At 41.1% G+C, this 22,209-nt stretch overlaps 1 protein-coding gene across 28 annotated transcripts in view; it reads right to left on the bottom strand.

The window, feature by feature from the left end:
• map2 (microtubule-associated protein 2) overlaps nt 1–22,209 on the bottom strand; it is a 138,076-nt gene that overhangs the window by 24,146 nt on the left and 91,721 nt on the right. For 12 of the 28 annotated variants that reach the window (XM_088605722.1, XM_088605724.1, XM_088605720.1 and 9 more), the window contains 10 exons: nt 21,461–21,565; nt 17,210–17,284; nt 15,312–15,527; nt 12,422–12,682; nt 6,525–10,085; nt 5,660–5,860; nt 4,945–5,082; nt 3,775–3,839; nt 1,694–1,885; nt 145–292 (listed from right to left, as the gene is read on the bottom strand). In XM_088605722.1, the coding sequence (XP_088461848.1) occupies nt 145–292; nt 1,694–1,885; nt 3,775–3,839; nt 4,945–5,082; nt 5,660–5,860; nt 6,525–10,085; nt 12,422–12,682; nt 15,312–15,527; nt 17,210–17,284; nt 21,461–21,565 (4,962 nt within the window). Of the gene's footprint in view, nt 1–144; nt 293–1,693; nt 1,886–3,774; nt 3,840–4,944; nt 5,083–5,659; nt 5,861–6,524; nt 10,086–12,421; nt 12,686–15,311; nt 15,528–17,209; nt 17,285–21,460; nt 21,566–22,209 lie in introns of all 28 variants that reach the window. The other 16 variants (XM_088605739.1, XM_088605737.1, XM_088605732.1 and 13 more) reach the window with 12 other exon arrangements.

Here is a 22,209-nt window from a genome sequence, read left to right on the forward strand (position 1 = left end):
GCAGATAAAAAGAGTTAGACATTAACAAGGCAGAAGAAGAGGTTTCCATGGTGCCGATGGAGACGACGGCAGCTAGAACTAGCTGCATTAGGGGCCAGCAGGGGAGGATGCTGGGAAACAGGAGGGGAGGGGGCCGGCTCTTACAGGTGGGGCGGCGAGGCGCCGTGGAGCCGGAGCTGGTGATCGAGGTGGAGCTCTCGTCGTGGTCCGCAGCTGGGCCGCGGCGGGAGGTCAGGATGGAGGAAGGCCTGGGGAGAGCCGAGCGCTTCTCTGGGCTCCGTGAGCTGCCATCCTGACACACACAACACGAAGGCAGGGCGTGAGAGCCCTGCTGGGCTTCACCCCCCCCGAGTGGTGGAGCTTCACTGCAGTGCGGCCGTGTGAGGCGTTTCTGCTGTATTTATGGCTGTTACCACACAGACTCTTCTGGGAAGGAAGGGGCTGACACCGAGAGGCTGAAGGAACAGAACCATTTTAGTCTTGAACAAGGACGACAGTGAGGAGACCTGATTCTAGGATTTAAAAGCCTCGAAAGCGCTGACAAAGTCAACCAGTGGAAACTGTGTGAAAGCGTACTGGCTGTGGGAATATGGAACAAGCTACAGGACTAGATCAATGAAACCAATTCCCCGACTTCCTTCAAAAAAATGGTTCAATGAGATCCCTGACACATATAGCTGCTTACTACCAAACAAGTGAGATGGCCAAATGTTTTCCTTTCACTCTTGAGTAGATTAATAATATACTAGCCTTTATATTGAACTATTATAATTCAGGATGGCTAAGGGTATGATCACACCATTAGCATGAACAAATCCATCAGTGACAGGAGGCTTTGACAATGCTTAAAAGTACAGAAAGAAGGAATCAGAAATTCCCCCAAAAAAACTAAATCCCAGAAAAATATTTGCTAAACTCAGTAAAACAAGACTTCATCACCAGATCTTTTGACTGAATCTAAATTAATGCAATGATAATGCAATATGATCGAGCCAGTGGCTGTTTCTGCTTACATAAGTAGAAATTTAGAGATTCAGCCTCAATACCTAATATGCAATATCTCACTTTAGCAGCACCCCTTATCTACAGTACAAAAGCAATGCTTTCCACCAGCAGCCATTCACTTTTAGCTACTATTGGTGACAGACAAAAGTGACCTGCTACATAATAATAATAATAATAATAATAATAATAATAATAATAATAATAATAATAATAATAATGTTTCTTTATTAGCCCTATACAATTTCTTGCATTAGGAATTCGTCTTTTCGCATACCCCAGCTTTTCTCCACGGAGACACAGACACACAGACAGGGAGAGAAGCCTGGGGTCAGAGCGCAGGGTCTGCCATTGTACGGCGCCCCTGGATGGGAGACCACCAGAAAAACGGCAGTAGCTAACACATTTCAGACTACTTATTGTACTGAAAACAGGATGAAAAAACGCCACAAAGTTAATTAACTTCGGAAGTGGATTAATCACACCCTTTGTGTTTTTCTTTCGTTAATGAAAAGCCTGAGGCACGGTAAGCTGAACCTCGTCGTCAGCAAACTCAAAGCTCAAAAGTGCACAAAGAATGAAAAACCTGGAGACAGCACAAGTAAGTCCAAATATACACTACGTATGGTACAATAAATGTGTTTCCATTTAGCGGGTGCAACATGTGGGACCCTGCCCTGGCTCTCCTTACCTTGGCTAAGGGGCTGTGGTTTGTGTGGTGGTCTCTGGGCCCTGCGGAGGACGGTCGCGGGCCATACAGCTCTGACTCGAGGTAAGAGGTCTTTTTAGTGAACGAGCAAGCCGAGCTGGGTCTGGGAGGGAGCAGGGCTGAGGCCCGCACTTTAGAGGTAGGGATCTTTGTGAGTGCAGAGGGGGATGAGTTCTTGATGTGAGAGTGAAAGACAAGAAAGGGAGGTGGTGAAGAATTAAATTAAAAATGCAAATGAAAAAACAAATGACTAAAAAGACAATGGAACACATGAAATAACACAGGCTAAACACGGATGAATGAATAAAAATGATCCAAATTAAAGTTAACCATAAAACAAATTAAGTGTATACAGTAATGAAACTCAGTAATGTTTTTTTATAGTAGTTATGCCATTCAGAGCCAGTACAGGTTCTCATGTGCCTTGAGATTCTTTAAAAATTCACCATACTCAAACAATTAGCAGTATTAGAATTATTAGAAACATTCTTATTTTTTCGCCTTTTTTCTTTGCCTGTTAGAAGGAATAATCATATGATAATGCTGTACTGCGCAGCTTTCTGTAAAGTGTCATACAGTAGATGCCTTTGCATAATGATGACATGCAACATGATAATAATACGTCTATGGCTACATTAAACCATTTCTTCAAACTGTAAATGAACATCAAGATCAATTAATGCAAAACAAGCATGATTTTTTTGTATTATTGTATAATCATACTGAATAGGCTAGAAGCAATTGAGCATTTGAAGAAATTACAAGCTGTTTTATAAACAGAGGGGTGTGTGTTGGCATCATCCAAGTGATTAATCAAAAAAGAATGATAGTAATATTAGAGCTGACAATTCTTAAGAGACCCTTTGAATAAATGTCAGTCAAAGCCTGTCTTGATAATTAATGTGAGGCTTTAGTGGGACTGTTTGATTAAGGACTACCTTTAGGACTGCCCACTTGACGAAGACAAAAACATTTCACACTAACTCTTTATACCCATGTGATATCATTTTATCTCCTATCTACAGAAAACTTTACTGACAAGAGACCTTGTAGTGAAGTAGTGACAAATGTAAAAATGTGCAATACCAAAAAATAAAATAGAAAGCTTGACAATGAAAACAAAAGAAATGAAAGACAAAGACAAGGCACACTTTGGAAGCTGTAATGTACTGTATGTGTTCTGATGCTGATTGAAGTAATCCCTGCAGCATTTCAGATTTAAGTCTTTAATATGAGTCGTATTAAACTTGTATTTATTATTTTAGATAGACATATAAATGTAGATAGATGTGTAGAATTAGTAATAACATTATATATAGAGATTAGTTTTTTCATCATCTACTGTGAGGAAAGTAATTAGGATCTCAAAGAAAAACGCTAGCTGATGAGACTAAATGCGTGTTTTATCTGGACAGTGTGAAATGGACATTTTTTTCAATCTCATTAGGAAAGGCTTATGATTTAATAAATCAAGCTGCTGACAATGTAATCTTAGAAATCCCTTCAGAAATCGTGCTGTTCTCTTTCACTGATCTCTTTCAGCTTTACACAGACTGTCAACTTTAACATTTTGTACGAACAGCGCTGGTGAAGAACATGACGAGTAAATTATGGGTGAGCACTGAAAAAAGCTTCGGGAACGCTTTCAGGAAAGTGGAAAAAAAAACAGCTTCTGGGAAAATAAGAACTGAATTTACAGCATCCGTGCATTGCTCTTGAAAGCACTGTAAATGAAAGAGCTTGCATGTGGTAACACTATAGCACCAATTAGGAGAAGGTCTATACCAGACAGCTAATATCCAAACATTTCCATCATTTAATATTTGAAAAAAAAAAGCAATTACTCATTCAGAAATGTATCACATTTGAATCTAGTCAGAGAAATATCATAGTTATGAGATGCCTGAGATGCATGACGGTAAAACTTTCACCTTAAGAACAGAATAAACACTTAGTGCTGTGTAATACAGAAGCTGCACCTGAGAGCCCTTCCACATAGAGCATTGTCTGGTACTGCAGAGAGACTTACTCCATGATATGAGTAAAGAGGATAAAGGACTCACTGTAACTCTGTCCCTGGTCTGCCTGGCCACGCTGAGGGGCTGCCTCCCTTCTGTCACGGCCACAGCTGCAGAGAGAGAGAGAGGGACACTGGGGTGGTTAAAGCACGCCGACTCTGGAGAGGACTCACAGAAAAAGCAGCGATGGTTGGAGCGAATGGTGCATGACACACTGAGGGCGAAAACCACACGGAAAATCTAACGCAGCAGCTGGATCTGAAAAGGCTCAGCTGCAAGTCTGACTGGACCCCCCCCCCAGAAATCCCACCATTGACAAGCTACTGTACTTGCTCACAGACACACACGTAAAAGACACTTTACCTACATCCAGGATATACAGTCATTATATGCGGTTAATGTGAATGGAGGTCGGTAATATAAAGTTAATCCTGGATTATTGTGGGTAAAACTGTGGGGTTCTTCACCTTGAAATCATAAAAAATTAAGATTTCATTTCATACCGAGTTCTCTCTTTATTATTGCATACTACTTTTAGGTCCCTCTCACATAAAGTACATTAGCTTTTCTTCCCCACATAACACAATAGAGCCCAGACTGTCTGAAACACAGTGGCACAGTACACTGGCAGGCAACTTTTGGCAAGGTAGCCCAATTGAGGAAACTAGCATCCTGGGCAATCATCTGTGCCACGACAAGAGTGAGCTACAAAAACCAGCTTAAAAGTGATACATAAAAATGCTAAAGCTCTTCAAAAACAGACCAGTACAATTCTGCCGATTCCACTCCATAATCCCAGCTGCAGACTGCTGCTCACATACAGTCATTTCTGACCAAGAAAAACTGCCACTGATAGAGTAAAGGAGAAGAAGAATGGCAAAAAGCGCTGAATGCCAATGCAGGGCCAATGCACGACCACGGTGGTTTAACCAAGCAAGAAAGAAAATGGAACAGAAAAGAAAGCATGAATGATCATGGTTACTGCTCGATATGCAAAAAAACATTCTGCTACGAGAGAAAAATTCACGAATGGCATAAGCATTGAAGAGAACTATGCCACAGTCTGCGAAAAAAAAAACGCAGCCCAGTGGCTTAAAAAAAACAACAACAACACAAAACCCACAAGAACAACAGAAAGAAACCACTCTAGCAATGAGATACGGATGTCCATGTTTGCCAGCCACATTGCAGATTGTTTTGTTTGGGCGTTGTCACCTGTTGGTTTCCGTTTAGCACAGGCGTGATGCTGAGCTGGTCTAGGGTATCTGACAGCCGGTTTTAATACAATTTTCCGGGAAGGAGATCGGGTCTGTATGTCTGTTTTTTTAGTTATTTCAGCCTTCTTAAACACTGCTATAAGAAGGAGAGACAAAGTCAGGTTGAGCAGAGTTAAATCACCGACACAGAAGGATTACAATATTATTCAGACAACCCCTTCATCTAAGGTAAGAAAGAAATCAAATACTGTACGATGAAAACCGTAAAAAAAAAAAAGCTTTAGTGTGCAGATGGAACAAATAGCCACTGCATTTTGTTGTAGGAAAATAACATTCTGAATGACCTATTTGATGGCGCTAGACATTAATGTGACTTTGACTCAGGCTTTTGCACATAATATGAAAAACCCAGTCTTCTCTCACATCCTCTACCCAGCCAGCGATCTGAAAATCAAAACAATTTCCATTTCATTTACTGCTGTGCAATTCCTTGGGAACGGATAGCAGTTTTGGGGGTGGCTGCCATAATCGTACTGGAACAATATCTGTATAAATTAAAATCCAGAAAAAATGACTTAGAAAAAATTACAAGGTGATTTGTAAAATCTTTTGTATTCAAATCAAAGTTACGCCAAAAGATGCTGAAAATTAATGAAGATTAAATTAAGTAAGAGTAATGTAGTAAATGTATAATACTAATTTCTGATAGGAACCTTTTTTCTTCTTCATCTCATCCCTGGGGACAGAACTGGGCTCCTTTCTGGCTGGCTTGCGCTCAGGAGTGGAGACCCGACCCTTCCCCCTACCCATTCCCTTCTCCTTTGTGAGTTTTTCCACAGAGGGTTTTCTGATTTCAAGGCTCTCCGTTTTGGGAAGTGGTTCGATCTTTTCAGTCATGATACTCCTGTCGTCATCTGTAGTTCATAAGGAGCAAAACAAGAAGACTGAGCCCATAGCAGGCAAAAAGGCACAACAATCCCTTGGTCAAGTGCAGTTTACTTATGTGTTATTTATTAAAAACTCCAATATGAGCCCTTGTGTTAAGTAACAGTGTTATATCTTTTGTCTTTCTTACATCCTACGATGTCTAGCTCACTCCTCACACATATGCAGTTGATAATGTATGTCCAACTATTTTGTCACAATTAATACTGATCTAAAACAACATCTCATACAATTAATGATGATTATTGATACTCATCTACTGTACTGTATATCAACATCCATTAGTGGTGATTTAAAAATGAACATAACTAGAACCAGTTTAATTATGGAGACACGTTGATGTCTGTGTTCCTGAGCCGAATAAGATCGCCAAATTTGCAGATAATTAAAATAAGTTCAATCAAAGGCAAACAACTTAGTGCTTTTTACTCTTTGTAAATTTCCCAAGGTGAATATGGGAACATACCACGTAACTTGGTAAAGAACTGAATGCATGTGTTCATACATTAATGGTATTTGGGATATATACAAAGGAGCAAAGGAGAAAATAAAGCAGTATTGTTCTTCAGGTAACATTTGAAGTTCAGATACATATTTTGTAATGTTAAGCAACAAATAAAATAAAACTCGCACCTTGAGTGTCCACCCAGGCACTGTCTGTATCCAATATGGAGTCATCAATGGTAGTTTCATCTTTGTAGTCATCATATGTCTCTGTTCTACATTCAGACTCAGGAACCTCCTCCTTCGCAGGAGAGGCAGGAACCTCAGAAGCCTCCTCCAGGCTTGCGCCCTCAACCTCTGCTTCCTCTGTTTGTTCTTCCTCCTCCTGCTCCTCCTCCTCTTCCTTAGGGCTCACCCGTTGTGGCTCTTCTTCAGTGGGTGCAGAGAACCTCACGCTGTGGCAGGGCTCCTCGCCCTCATCGATAGTCTGAACCACAGTAATGAAGTCGTCTTCCACAGTGACGACTGACTCAATGACCCCTCTGGGTTCCAGTGCTTCCTCAGCACCAGCTTCACCACTCAACCCTTCCTCTTCCTCTTCCTGCTTTTCCAGTGAGACGGGTTCCTTGACTTCCTCCAGGACCTCTTCTGGTTCTTCAGCCATTTCCACTTCTTCTTCACCTTCCTTCTCTTTCAGTTCTTCTCCTGTGACTTCCAGTGTCACTGCTGCAGGCTCCTCCTCCTTTGCAGAAACAGCTAGGGATTCCTTTGGAGTCTCCTCACCTACCAGCTCTGCTTTGGGTACCAGTACCTCCTCTGGCTGCTTAGGCTTTTCTGGTTCCTGTATTTCAATTTTTTCTTCCTCTGAAGTGCTGTCAGTAGATGGCATCTGTTTGGTGGTTTCAGGTTTGGACACTCGTTCTTTACTTAGCACACCTGTGTAGACTTCTTCTGCATCTACCTCTTCATAGGCTTCCTGGTGCACCAAATCTGGCTTCTCTTTCATTTTCTCTTTCATTTCCTGCAGCTCCAGTGCTTCTTCTACACTCAAAGGGCGGCCTTCTAGTTTCAATAGCTTTTCAGAATCCTCAGGTTTGGGCTCAGAATCTGCTTTAGGTTCTACTTCAGGCTCGATATTTGTGCTTTCAAGGGTAACTGGTTGTGCATGCACAGCTGTAGACTCAACCTCAGAACCTTCACTAAGCTTCACTTCCTTGGATCCTGTGTCATCTATCTCTGGTGGGACAGGAGACGTACTGTCTCTTGAAAGCTCCTGCTCTTCAACCTCTGGAATTACTTGCCCTTGGATATTAGAAGTGGGTCCAGCTTTAGAAGTGAGATCATGTTCTTTTACTTTTTCTTCTTCATGCACTATTACAACACTTTTGGCTCCTGTGTCCAATTTGTCACTTTCTGCACTGGCTTCCTCAACAGCCACACTTTCCTTTTCCCCAATTTCTTTTATTCCAACCATGTCAGCCACTGAATCTTCCTTTATAACATCCATTACTGCTTTGTCTACTTCAGATACCAGTTGAGTCACAATTTTAGATTTGTCCTCAGCCTCACTTTCCTCTTTTTTCATGGCTTCTGCTCTCCAGCTTTCCTCCTCCTTTGCTTTCTGTGCCTCAGGTACTGTAATTCCCTCTTCTTTATCCTCTTCCATGACAAGTGTGGTGAAAATCTGAGGAGGTGAGTCCATTGGACTATGCACATCAGCAGGTGAGGGCATGGGGCCTGTATACTCATTGAAAATGCAATATCCAATCTCTTCCAGTTGGCTTTCACTTCTAGCTACCTTCTGACTCTTGTCTACCCAACCGAACTGGGCCAAGCTGTCACCCATAAGGGCTGGCACATCTGCGGGAACTGACTTTCTTCTCACTATCTCAGGGTCAGCGCTCTCTGATGTCAGTCTGGATCTTGTGCCTGCTAGATCTAGCATTTCAGGAAGGTCAGGAGCCATCACAGTGCCATTTTTGTAATAGTCCTTCAATGGGAAAGGAGATTCGGTAGGTGACTCTGCCTGCGGGCTGGTTTTCATCTCCGCAGCCAGAACAGGGGGCGAAGAAGTGGGAGCTGTAGCAGAGGTTTCCAGAATCAAAGGAGGGAAAACTGGCTGCTTTTCTACTGAAGGTGTGGTTACTGGAAGGTAATCTGTTGGCTCATCTAAGCTACCACTGGTGAAAGACATAATATCTGTAGCCAGAGGTGAGAAGGTCCTTGGACGCCCGTGACCCCCTCCTTGATTCAGAGCTTCCAAGGAAGCAATGGGGATGTTCAGAGAGTAACTTCTCTGCTCCAAAGATAACCTGCCTGCTGAGAGCCTACTCTCATCCTTCTTCTTTTCCAACGTTGGGAGGGCTTTCAATTCCTCTACTGGACTCTTCCTGGCATCTGTTTTGTCTTCCGATAGTTGTGCCTGAGCCAATGTGCTGTAGCTAATTTCGTGGGGTAAGGCAGTATCCACTGCTGCCTGGAGCTTCTCAGTTTTCCCACACACATCTGCTACAACAACTGGAGATGTAGAAGTCTTCTCTCTTGCGTCACTGAGCTCGTAGTAATCCTCGCTTTGCTCAGCATCCCCCTTGGCTTCCTCTTCCTTCAAGGCTGATGTCTCAAAATAAGCTGACATTCCCGACTTGTCTTTCTCAAGGCTTTCCATGGGCAGGTCCAAGACACTTGAGGGTTCCTCTGTTTGTGGTTCGTCTGGTTGCACTTGGTCTTGCATTACCTCTTTACCTGCCACCTTTTTTTCTGTGCTTGGCTGCTCTGGGACTTCAGTGGGAGTCTCCTCCTTTGTCTTGAAGTCTGACACGACCACAGGAGTTGACAAATCCTCTTTCAGATCTTTATCTACTGACTGTTCTGCAGACTTGGCACTAGCAGTTCCCTCTTTGTGCTCTTCATGGCTAGGAGTCCCTAATTCTTTCACTGCATCTAAACGTCCTGGTAAGAAAATGTCACTTTCTAGTAGTTGTGTTCCTGCCAAAGAAGTCTCATAGTCATGTGTTTCTGGTTTAATCACTACCTTTTCCGGGTTCTCTTCTCTTTTCTCCAATTCATCACCCTTAGCTTGTTTCTCCTCCTTTTTAGCACCAATGTCCTCAGGTTTCGGCGTGGTGCCAGGTTTACCTTCTGTTTTGTCCTGACCTATTGTGTCATCAGGCAGCAGCTCAGTCTTGAAGTCAACCGGCTGCCCTTTTGTGACTAGAGCCACTGGACTGCCAGGCTCCTGCACTTCAGCTGATGGCTGTTTTTCAGCAGTACCGGTCTTTGTTTCAGAAACACTTTTGGGATCCTTAGAAGAAATCCCCTCTTCTTCTTTTTGTGCATCTGTTAGTAAGGTATCCTGTTTCTTGGTTTCCTCTGGTTGATATTGCTGCTCAGAGGTTATACCAGACTCTTTTCCTTTTGCATCATCTGACTGTTTTGCTGAGGGCTCTGACGTTTCTTTGGGGTGGATCTGGCCATTTGAAGGAGAACTGGCAGCTGGAACGGGACCTTGCTCGATCTTAGGTGCCTCGTGAACAGTAGCAGGTTCAATAGGTTTTTGGGGGACAGTTTCCAAGATTCTGGGCTGAGGGGTTTGTTCATCTTTTCCTGATGGAACGAGAGCTTGCAGTTCGGTTGTTGCTTGTAGTTTGGATGGCTCCCCCTGTTGCTTTTCAGCATCTTTGTGATCTGAGCAGAAGGGAGAGGTCAGCTCACTGCTGGGCCCTGCTGGCCTTCCTGTGTCCATCTTCAGGGCTGCAAGCAAATCTAAAGTAGTCTGGTTGTTCCGCTTTTTTTTTCTTTTTTTTTTTAACAAGCAACACATTGCAAACATGCAAAGCTCTCCACCAATGCATGTTGTTGTATGCAGCAAAATGCACTGCATTATTTTGGAGAAACAACAATGGCAGCATGAAGAAACACGAAAATGAAAAACGAAAATGCCACTGATGTCACTATGCATACATGCAGAGCCACAATGTGGATGGGTAATAAAAGAAAAGAAAAATGCAATGATTACCCATAGATCCATGAGAGAAATTGAAACCTGTCGAGATTAATCCTTTTCTTGCCATTAAGAATGTAAAAAAGATTTCAAAGGAGGAGGAGGATGCACTTAGGGCCCATGAGACTTATTAAATCCTGAACAAAAGAACAACATGTAATATGTACTGTAGGTGAAAATGATTAAATACTAAATACTTTTGAAATACTATATTGATACTATATTGATGCAAGACATGTTGTTTAAGACACCAGGTCAATATCAACGGACCGTTTGATATCCCACACAATCCTAGATTTGCTAATTAGAGCTTATACACTGAGAAAATTATATATATATATTATTTAAAATATCATAGTTGTAAATTTGTTAAAATAAATCTCTCTTGATTTAAGGGATAATTTAATTTCCTGCTGTTTCTAATTTAAGAAAGGGCTCAAAAGAACAGAAAATACTTGTGAATAACATCAAGAATATTATGTTCAGTCCTTAGAATAAATATAAACTAGCTAACTAGAATAGATACAGTACATATATTATACAAATTTTAAAATAATGTGCTTGTGTTTCAAAGTTCTAAGGAAATGGGACAGCTCTATGCATGCTGAATTATTGTAGATATTAGGCCACAGAACAAAATACAGTAAATTAAATTATATAGATAACAGAGTACAATGGGTCAGCTTTTGTTTTGGTGGTTTATTAATTTTAGTGTCTGGGAAAAGGTTTAAATCGACCATTGAGGTCATGGTTTAAGGGTTTAATAGACTGGAGTCTATTAAAGTTTAATAGACTGGACCGGGTGTGTGCACACGGATTAGGTGTATGCATTTAATGTATTAATAATTCATGTAATGCATGTAACAAAAAATAATCAGTAATTAAAATTAATAAATGTACTTATTAATTGTATTAATTTAATTATTGATTGATACAGTAATGCAGGTTAGGTGCTGCACTGAGAAATGGGTTCAGAGTTATGGATGGGAAGACTGGAAGGGGAGCAGTTATTGTAAATCTGAGAACCTGTTTTTTGTACGCTTCCTGTTTAACAACTACGTCCTTACTGTATGCTGAATATTAATTTTCCTTATAACATTAAGTGTAGTTACTAAGTTCTTTGTTATTTGTTTGTTCTGTGAATTAACATGCTGTTAATCACTGAAAAAACTAAAATTTCTAACATATCCTGCACACTGTGCTCTAAATATGCTTTAAATATGTGAAAAATATTAAAGCTACTTGCATTTATATTTTGCAGAAAAGCATTACCGAAAAAAAATAAAAGGGTACCATTGGAAAAGGTTGACAATTACCGAAAATAACTGATTTTCAAGGGAATCAAAGAGGAATGAGAATCTGTTTAAATTAAATTAGCAACAATCAATTGTTGCAGTTACCAAACGCTATAAAAACCAAAAATTAAGATGGAAAATCATACTCAGTTTTTAGTGAATAACAGCAACGGCAGTTTTAATGGAAAGAAAATTGAATGTTGATGAAAAGTGGTTATTACTGATACAGGAAATGACAATATATGGAATATCAACACTAAGAAACAAAGAAAAAAATTATATCACTGGTAATAAACACATTTTGAAAAAAGCTGAACCAAAACACCATCAAATCAGAAGATTTGCAATTTTTTTCCATTGCTTAGAAAGCAGGTGATTCAGGGATTGGATAAATCAATAAATTTATCAACAATGTAGCTGGCAAAGACACACCAAGCAATGAGTTAAAACTAATGAAACGGGTTGGTCTAAAAGCAGCCTTAACATGTAGCATCAATGCATTAAGCAGATCAAGGCTTGGCAGCAGCATCAGCACATGAAACACTATTGCCCATCAAAACCAGCAATTACCAACAAAACTAAAATAGGAAACAGAAAAAGCAAAATCAAAGCTCTTTGCAGCTTCACGCATCACACTGTTAAATTGACAGAGAAGCAAAATTACCTTCAAACTTGCATGGCTTAGGAGCGCTAACAGAGTTATTTTCATTCTTCCTACAAGTAACTCCCTTACTTTCTCTAAACTATCATTCAAATGAATAAAACACATGCAAACTGGAAGGAGGACACACCTTCCTGAGGGCACTTTTCCAACCCTGCCTCATCGCCCCTCCCGTTGGGTGCCTCTGTGGGTACACTAGCTGCCTCGGCCTGCGGACAGAACTGAGCCTGGGCCTCGCTTATTATTTCTGCCTGCTCTAAGTGCTCAGAAGCAGCAGGCCCCTGCTCAGGCTCCTCCCCACTCCTCTGCTGCTCTTGCTCCACAAGAGCTGCTGTTGCTGCTGTAGTCCACTCTTCCTCTTCGGCTGCTGAAAGAGCCTCTATGGTCTCTTCTACTTTGAAAAGGGGAAGAAGTGGATACATCAAGACTATGGACAACACAGACTTGGGTTACACAGGTAAATAATAGTGAGACACTTTCAGCTCTATTTGTAGAAGTTCCTAAACCAATTAATTTTAATGATCTATTCATATATATATATATTATACAATGTCTAAAGATGTGAATATTTCCTTGACCAGAATTTCTTTAGGTAATTAATTAATCTCTACCATTTAAACAATACATTTAAATTAAATTGAAACAAAGGATTGCTAAAGTGTTTTTGGTACTCCTAAGCAGAAACAACACAGATACTGTAATTACATGAAATAAAGTAGATTAGGTCTTTAAAACTGTAAATAGATTTAAAATTTGAAAAGGAAAAATATCTGTCCACTAAAGGGAAACATTAACGGAGGGTTAATGTCCATCTTGAAAAACCACTGATCCATTAACCCCCTAATCACTATTTCTAAAAATCTCTACATACACACATAAGGTTTGCTATTAAACTACCTTCCAGATACACAGTGCTGCTATGGAAACAGTTTCTTCATACACTAAAATCCTTGAAACACCATAATATGTTTCTAGGTTTCAGATATGCCACTGTAAGGATGGAGGAAAATCTTGTTTCCACCAAGCAGCTCGTTATATCCCAATTTATTTCTTCCAACATCTGTTTTCATAACAGCAGGGTGTACAATTACAAAGTAGCTTCACAGCAAGCCTGTAGTATTCCAATGTGTGTGAGTACAAACATATTTTGTTACAATGTAGCAAGGAGGAAAGATATAAAAAGATTTAGTAAAGTCAGAAAGACAAATTAACAGATAAAGCAAATCCATACTGTTGACAGATGTATTCTTATAGAAACAAAGATACTGTAAATTGGTATTCTACTGCAGATAGATACTGCAGAATGATAGAAGAAGAAATAGCTTGATAAGCAGCACAGAGATAAAGATGAATGGCTGGATGGACAGATAAAGAGTATTTCAAAGCCAATGTAAACCTATTACCAAAATGCAGCCATTTATACTGTAGTTTAGTCATTATACCTATGTGCAATTTTAATGATAATGTATTTTTTTTACCATTATCTTACATTTATTTAGTCATCTACAGTGTATATTTAGATAATCTACTGTACTTTAATCAGTACTGGTACATTTTGGAGATCAAATTTTTTTTTCTCATAGCTATTCTGGAATCAAGGTCCACAGAGCAATGCTAAGCCTTAATCCATTCTCACCAAGTCAACTAACAATACTATGTCGCTACATCCTACAACCAGACTGTATGTTTTTTTTTTCTAATTTGTAACATCAAATGTGAAAGGGAATAGTCTGCATTTGTTTGTGATGTACAAACATCTGCAATGAACCTCACTTAAAATCACAAAATATGTATTGATAATATAAGTCATAACATTACAGATAGAGTACGGTGTTATAAACTGAGTGTTTTCAATGATATGACAGTTAATTTATGTAGATATAATATATAAGCACCGGAATTGCTGCATTACATGTCAAAGTATCAAAGAGCATAATTATAATAGAAAATCAAATTTGATCATTTAATATTGTTCAGTTTAAGTACTAACTTCTACAGTTTACTTTGCAGCAAGACTTATAGTGCGCCGTTGAAATTAACTCATCTGTAATTGTCAATATATTACTGAAAGCGGTGTTATAGAAAGCAAAATAATTTTGCGGAGTACCAATGTGGGATGCAGCGACAGAAAATAACGTTCTCAACGTGATATTTGGACTTTATTGACTGGAGAATAGCTGTCTTTTTCAGTGGTATTACCAGATCAAAGATCCAACATTCTTTTTTTTTTTAAAAAAGGCGATTTCTTTTTTGCAAAGCTAGGTCAAGGATTATACATTTTAAAAAGAAAACTCACTTCTTTTTTACCAAGCAAAACACATTCTATCCTGTATGAGTCTGTTCTGCAGTATTTGCTACAGTTAAAAATGGTTAAGAGCTGAAAGCCTTCCTGTGATCTACAGCAGGTGTAAATCAGCAGGTTTCACACATGGGTAGCTCACAGACAGTGAGGAGTGATGAAAGGACAATCCCACGAAGTCGGACAGCGCTGACAGAGAATGGCTGAAGAGAAAGTGCATTTATCTTGGCAGGAATGCACTCTTTTTTCCATATGTGACAAGTCATTTGCTCTTTGTTTGGTTACGCATTTTGCTATAAAATTGTGAACATGCATCAGAAATATACTGTATGTCTCGTTTAGTTCATCTGCATACACGCGCATGCTTTAGACCCGTACGCATACGTGTTCAGATGTGCACAAGCATGCATGGACACCCATGCATCAATCTGCATTATGCATGTGTGCACATATCAGCATGCATGCATGTAAGTCTACAAGCATACACTTTTGCATGTGTGAATGTATTTTCTGATTAGAGTGTGATCCCAGTGCTGGAGTATAACAAAGACTTGACCAAGATATGAAAAAAAACCACAGGAAGGGCTATTGGATAGACCGTGCAAGACACAGACAGAGATACAGAAGAGGAGAAGGAAGAAGAGGACAGGAGAGGAAAGGGCTGGGGAGGGGGGGAGGAGCAGGAGTAAAAAACAAAAATGAGGAACCATGCGCGGTTCACCTTCAATCTGTCTAAACATGGCAGCTTGCCCTGAGGGGCGAGAGCCAGAGTGAGTCCACTCGGAGCTGAATAAGGGGTGCTCATAGTACTCGTCATCAGAGTGGTAGGGATCATCGTCGGGCACAGACACCGAGATGGAGGGGGCTAGGAACTTGCACCTCTCCCGAGAATTTTGGAACCGTCGGAGAGGGCCTGCCTTCTCCTCATCCCCTACATCTACAAACAGACACAGGAAGAGAACTGCAGGGAAAACCGAACAGAGAGAGACAGGCAAGACACATGGACACACAGAGACACAGACACTCGCACGTGGGCACAGACACACATATGGACCCAGAACACTGAAGCCTGTGGTGGAAGAAAACTAGCAGTGCAATCTGATGGGGCAGAGGGGAAGGGCTCTCATCTGCTCAGGAAAAGCTCCTCACATGGTGAGAAGATAAAGGAACACAATGAGAGCGAAATACACATACTGTATGTATATGCACAAGCATTACTGTATTTTTTAATTTACATATCAAAATCAAATGGAGAATTTTCTATTTATATCACATTTGCAACCTTTTTTTTAATTTACAGTACCAGTATAAAACAAACAAATGAAAAATGAAAACCAATGGACACTTTCATATAAATATTCTTGGAATGCACTACAGTCTGATATCATCCTAGAATAACAAATGGCTTGTCATAATTCGTTGAGAGTGTGTTTTTAAAAAGCTTTTTGCTTCACAGGAAGATTTTCACAATTTTTTCAGAAAATCACTGTTAAAATCTAAAGGTACAAACTGAAAACAAAATGGCAGAAAAAATAAAAACATTTTTTCCACTTATTCATAATTTTTGAATTTGCTGTTCAGGGTCTGGAAATCCAGTACTGCAGCAAAAAAAAGTTTGCATGTTGTCCTGTATGTTCAGCGTCTTCTGATTTAGCTTGTGTGTGGAAGATGTCTTTATTGTATCAAAAGATGTCCCCTCACCCCCATCCAACCAGACCCATGAAAAACAAGGGTCAAAACAAAACACAGTTTTTTTCTAAAGACAGGCTCCATCCACTGGCTTGTTCTGGAGCACATGTGATCACTGAAATCAGACACTGAGAGACACAATCAACACATCATGAGGAAAAACAATGGACACAAACAAGCAAAGGACAACATCAACAACAACAATATCCACAATAACAAAAACATGCAAAATAAAGACAAGATAAAAAAAACATCTTGGTAGGGACATACAGGGGTTATTGTGGTTGACAGGCTAAGGGGGAGGGGCAGCAGGGGAGAGGGGTGGGGTTGAGGGCTCATTTCATGACATCATGCAGACGCCATATCCAGCCAACATTCCGAGAGCTGTAACTGGGGGACACCCTGGGCAGGTGGAGGACCATGGCACCAGTTACCAGGTAGATGGAGATGAGAGCAGTTTAGCTCATTAACTATTAGGAAGACCCCTTCCCGCGAAGAGGAGAAGAAGGAACATGAATCCCGTCCTATGCAAACTCAGTAACTCCAGGCCCTAAGTTATGGTTGATGCCCCTAGACTTTTCCACACTTATCCACGTGTGGAGCCCAGGAACCACCTGTGCCTGGCTCATCTCCAAGCCTTTCCATTCAAGAATTCCTTATCACCTTATGTGAGAGAATGGTTACAACACCTGAGAGAAAAACAGACAGTGGGGGCAACACCCATCCAATGACAGCCCTTAGCTGGGCTGTGCACTAGAGTAGGCTTGTCAGACCCCCTCTCCACCAAGAAATTAGCAACCCTAACCTAATTTGTAGCAGCCACATAGCAATAACCAGCCTGCCTTTCTTTTCGACACTTGTTTTTACTTTCTGCTTCTTTCTGGCTTTTTCCAGGAAGGATGAAGTGAGCAGCAGTCCCTGAGCTCCTACCTTCCTCCAGGGGTCCGATCTGCTCTGAGGCCGGAGAGGGGGGAGGGGAGGGTGGCAAATTGGCAGAGTCTTCAACTGCAAGAAGAAAAAGACAGAAGGCAGAAGGAAATTTAAAACAAATTACATCTACTGCATGTTAGGCCAACACTGAGCTTTAGCTAATAACTAAAACAAATAATTTTCTGCCAAGGTAGAATATAAGGCAGAAGTAAGTTCAACACTTCTGTGAAACCTCAAACCCAGGCTGCGAAGCCTGGGTGGCACAAACCACTGAATGCACTCAACAGCATTACCTCCAGAAGACCCATGGTATAAAACGGAAGAATCATTGCTTCATATACCAGTGTGCCCACTGACGCCAGTACCTACAGTACCACCGATACAAATTATATATACAGTACAACATTAGCTGCATTGGATAAGCACTGTGTGTGGATGTCTGCCTAATGTACAGTATGTATAATAAAACCACTATGGTACTCCCAACCCTACCAAAGAAAGGACTCACAAGGCATGAGGAAATGCTTCAAGGACAATCTGAAAACTCTCAAAACAAATATTAAAAACTGTGAAATGGACATCAAGAAGGTTCATCCTACATGCAGAAAAACTGTCTTACCCTAGAGGCAAAAAATTGCAGAAAACCCTTTTATCAACCAGCTGTGACATGTGCCACACAGTCTGCAGTTTGTGAATAAATTTCTTCGGTCATTAACTAACGCATCTACAATTCCCTACTTGATCTGAGCAAGAGATTTTTCTCAACCACAAGGAACAGCAGAAAGAGATGTCCCTTAAAATAATTATCAAAACTGTTTGCAGAAAAAAATGCTTCCAGTTCAAAACATACATAACTATGTTACAGAATTTGAAGAAATTTTACACTTTCATTCTCAATTCAAAACCACCTGAATTACAATGGTGCTCTGGACCCCTGAGTGCTCCTGACAGTTTGTCACGAAAGAACGTCTTGTTCTGTATTGAGAACAGTGCTGAATTGATTCCTGTAAATTATAGGGTACTTCCAGCCTTGTTTGTTTGGTATTTTTAATCCTGGCAAAGCAATCAGCAAGTTCACCTTTTATTTTCATACTGGAATGACCAATTATTTTTAAGATGTAATCTCCTTAGCAATTTCAGTCAGTTTGGAATTGTTAATTGTTTATGAATTCACCTTTATCTGCAGTGATCCATGAATAACAGACTATATAGAAAATAACAACCTCTGTATGCAGTGCCCACCGTTCAGCGTGACTGGCTATTCGATACTCTCCAAGTGTCAGTAATGCCCAAACTTAGGTTAATAGCCGGACCCTGTGCATGGCCAGAGAGGTGGTTGAACTAAAAACCAAAACAAAGCGAAGGTATCCAAATCGTTTAAGGAGTCTTGGACGTAAAGCAAAGGTCGTTATCAAAGGGTCGAGAGTGTTACGAAGCGTTTTTTCGGACTCTATGCAGATGATAGAATCCGAAAGGGAGTGCAACAAACACGGGGAGGAGACAGCGAGGAACTGGGCAGGTGGACGAACAGGGGGGCGTGACGACAGTGCACTGGAGCTCGGGGGGGCGTGGTCCAGGTGATCAAGTCCAAGGGAGTCCAGGGGGAAAACCGGGGCGAAGCCCAATAGTCAAAAAAACGTGAAATCCAGATGAGACGACACCTAGACAAAGTTAAAAGACGGAACGGGATCCGGTGCAGGGAGAGGAAATAAAAACGGGGGTGACGAGGCCGGGCGCTCTGTGCCCCGGACTCAGCTGGGTCAGGGCGCCGATAGGAGGCCTATGCTCTCAAGCCGCGGGCATGGGGCGACTAGGTGGTAGGCAGGCCTCCGGACATCCGTCTTCCTGTGCAGAGCCCGGAACAGAGTGAGTGTCTGGCTTTTAATGAGGGGCTGGATAGGAGGCAGGTACACAAAATCACCTAAAATGTGAAAGAGCCGGAACACCCTTAAGGGGGAGGGATTACAATAGTGTGAGAGATTGAGAACTAGAAATCAGGATCGAAGGGTTGAGTAGCTCTAGCTGGTGAGCGAGGACGGATTGAGGAGAGAGGGTTTAAATAGGAAGGAGCGTGGTATCAATCAGTGCACGAGTATGTGCGGTGCGGAGTACCCATGTGATGCCTGCGTGCTGGCGTGCGATTTGTGACACCAAGCTTCCCAGTGTCTCCCACATGCTTCACAGAGTGAGCACTGACGGAAACAGAGCATCGGCCATTGACTTCAGTGCAAGCAAGTGGGAAATCCCAGAACACTGAAGGGAATTTCTAAGCAGTTAATAGCCTATGCATCCCAATGTGCATTTCCATTATTATTTTCTCAAGAATCAGTTTGGAATAAATATGGCAGCTTTCCAAAAGCACATAAATTGGAGCAAAACACTTCCAGCAAAGTATTAAATTGTAGCTAGAAATGGAAATAACTCATGGTCAAGAAGAGCATTATTCAATTTGAAAACAAAACATGTCCTTTAAATTTATGTACAGGTCCAGGGTTAGTCCCTTCTTATTGTTAGTAATGCCTCACAGCAGCACATTACCCATTTAATAAATTCAAGATATAATCTGATTACCCTTCCTATTTAGTAGATTTAGTAAAATAATTTCCTTAGATTAACACCTTTTTTCTTGCCAACATAAAAAAATGAAATGCTGAACACTTGCCGAGATCTGCACTGATAAGATGGAGCTGACTTATTAAGTGTCTTGGTATTGATATATTTTGGTTCACAGTATAGAAGGGTGAACCTACACATACTGCGACAAACATGTGCTCAAACACCTACACCAAACATAAAAGTAAATTTTCATTTCCAAGCCATGATCTTTCAATTGCTAGTGTTGGTAACCCTCCGTTGTGAACTTCCTCCGCCCGCAGTATCTGAAAGACTGCAGATGGGTAACGTCTGCATCTCTGAGAACACTCTGTGCAAACACTCCACAGTCTGCATCTCTCTGCTGCTTTCTGCTCAAGCCCACATTGGACCTGCATTACAAGTGGAACCTTAACAAAAATGCAAACTAAGAGGAAGCTTGGACTGTTTTTATCCCGTTTACTTTCAGTCTATTCACAAGACTGAGAATGACTGCAGAGGTCTGGAGAGCTGCCACTGCGGTGCACGTCAGCTCTTGTTAAGGCTGCTTGCGTGAAGTGAGAGCCCATGCCTTCAGCTCTGCTGTCACAGCCACAGGGTGCAGGACTGCCTGACCGCTGCGGCCACTGTGCCTGACACTCACAGAGCGAAGGAGGGGACCGACAGCAGATCAGGAAATGGCTTTCGACATCTTTTCCTGAAATTCTTTCACAGTGAGGTTTTGATTTTTATAGGATAACAGAGAAAGAGAGATGCTTCTCTTTGGGTTTAGTCCCCAGGAGAGGTTGGTGACCTCAGAGAGCCTACTACATCCGATGAAGGCTTCAAACTGAATTACAGTACGAAATGCCCTGGTAACAGTAGGCCATGTTTTAGAATGCACTGGTTACACTTCAGTGTAGAGATTGTAAAACACACTTTAATAATGCATAGCAAACAAGCAATAAACATGCAATCATTCACATACTGTATAAGAACAATCTTGCATTTTGTTATTCAACAGTTTTAATCTTAACTGGGAATTAGTGATGAGAAGATTATTGATGCTAAGTTAATATTCTCTCTGTTGCAGCTTATAGAAATGTTGAATTAATTATTCAGTATAAATGGAATTGAATAATTTAATGTTTTTCAGAACGATGCAAACACTGTAACAAAGCTAAAACTAAATAACAAAAAACCACCTGCTGGTGTACATTTAACTTAGTGGTAAATGTTTAAAGAAGAGAACACCTTATGGCTATCTGCAAACATGAAGAAGCAATAAAAAAGGCCAAATCTCTGACTTCTTTAGAGAGACATCTGCAATTTTGGTATATTCCTTATGTATTACTTTGGTGCATTCCATAGAAATGTTTTGTTAAAACATTGTGGAATTTCATCAGCTTTTATAAGATCTGGGGATTTATGCTGCCGCACAAACACACAAACACACTAAAAGTCTATTCACAGAACAATATGCCTTACCTGCACAGGTCCTGTTACAGGGATGAACCCCATTAATGAATGTAAATTGCCCCCTGTCCAAGAAAGCAAAAGAAAACAAGAGGCCTGTTCCCTGTGCTTGTGGCCTGTTTGACTTGGACTGTGTTCCTAGGCAACCCTTGGCAACCCCGAGCTCCTCCCCCTCCACCCCCTCCCCTGGTCCCTGGGTCCTACCTGAGGGCAGCCTCTTGGCCGTGTCCTTGTGGGGATCCTGCTCCCCCTTCAGCACCGCTACTGCCTCCGCTGTCACCTCCTGCACGATCCGAGCCGACACTTGTTCTGGGCGACACAAACCACATCATCACTCAGTGTATGACTATCACATTTTTTGTGTGGGGGTGTGATGTTTGTGAATCCATACTGCTCCATGACACCTCATGTGTAAAAAAATCACAACCTACCACAGATGGAGAGCTTCGGCACTCCTCTTCATTACCTTATGGCAGACAGGTAAAAAACTCCCAGTTTAAGCTAGCATTACACCTACCTTAACTTGCATTGCTGAAAATTGGGGCTGTTTCCTTGTTCCTTTAAGATGTTTGTTTACATGCAAATTAAAAGAGCTGAAAAAACAACAGGTTTTCTCCCTATCCAAAACTCAGCACGATGATTTTAAGGGTAAATTTCCCTTGTACTGCACAACAGTAAGGGGGCAGAGAGCTAGTTAAATTAGAATGGCGTACAAAAATAGAAGGATATTTGTATATATTTTCAAATAGAATAATAGAAGAATACATGTTCAGGCTGATTGGGTATTACCACCCCAGACAAACAGCCTGTATAATTGACATCAAGACTCCCCTTTGAATTTCAGCTCTTTCAGTTCCATTCTGAAACTTTTATTTGTGTCGTTTCACCCAAGAAAGGTTGGCTGTTAAGGCGGTGCCTGGAGATTACCAGACAGTGGAGAGACCGATGCTGTC

The sequence above is a fragment of the Lepisosteus platostomus genome, chromosome 14 (assembly GCF_059453375.1).
Source record: "Lepisosteus platostomus isolate fLepPlt1 chromosome 14, fLepPlt1.hap1, whole genome shotgun sequence".
Lineage (NCBI taxonomy): Eukaryota > Metazoa > Chordata > Actinopteri > Semionotiformes > Lepisosteidae > Lepisosteus > Lepisosteus platostomus.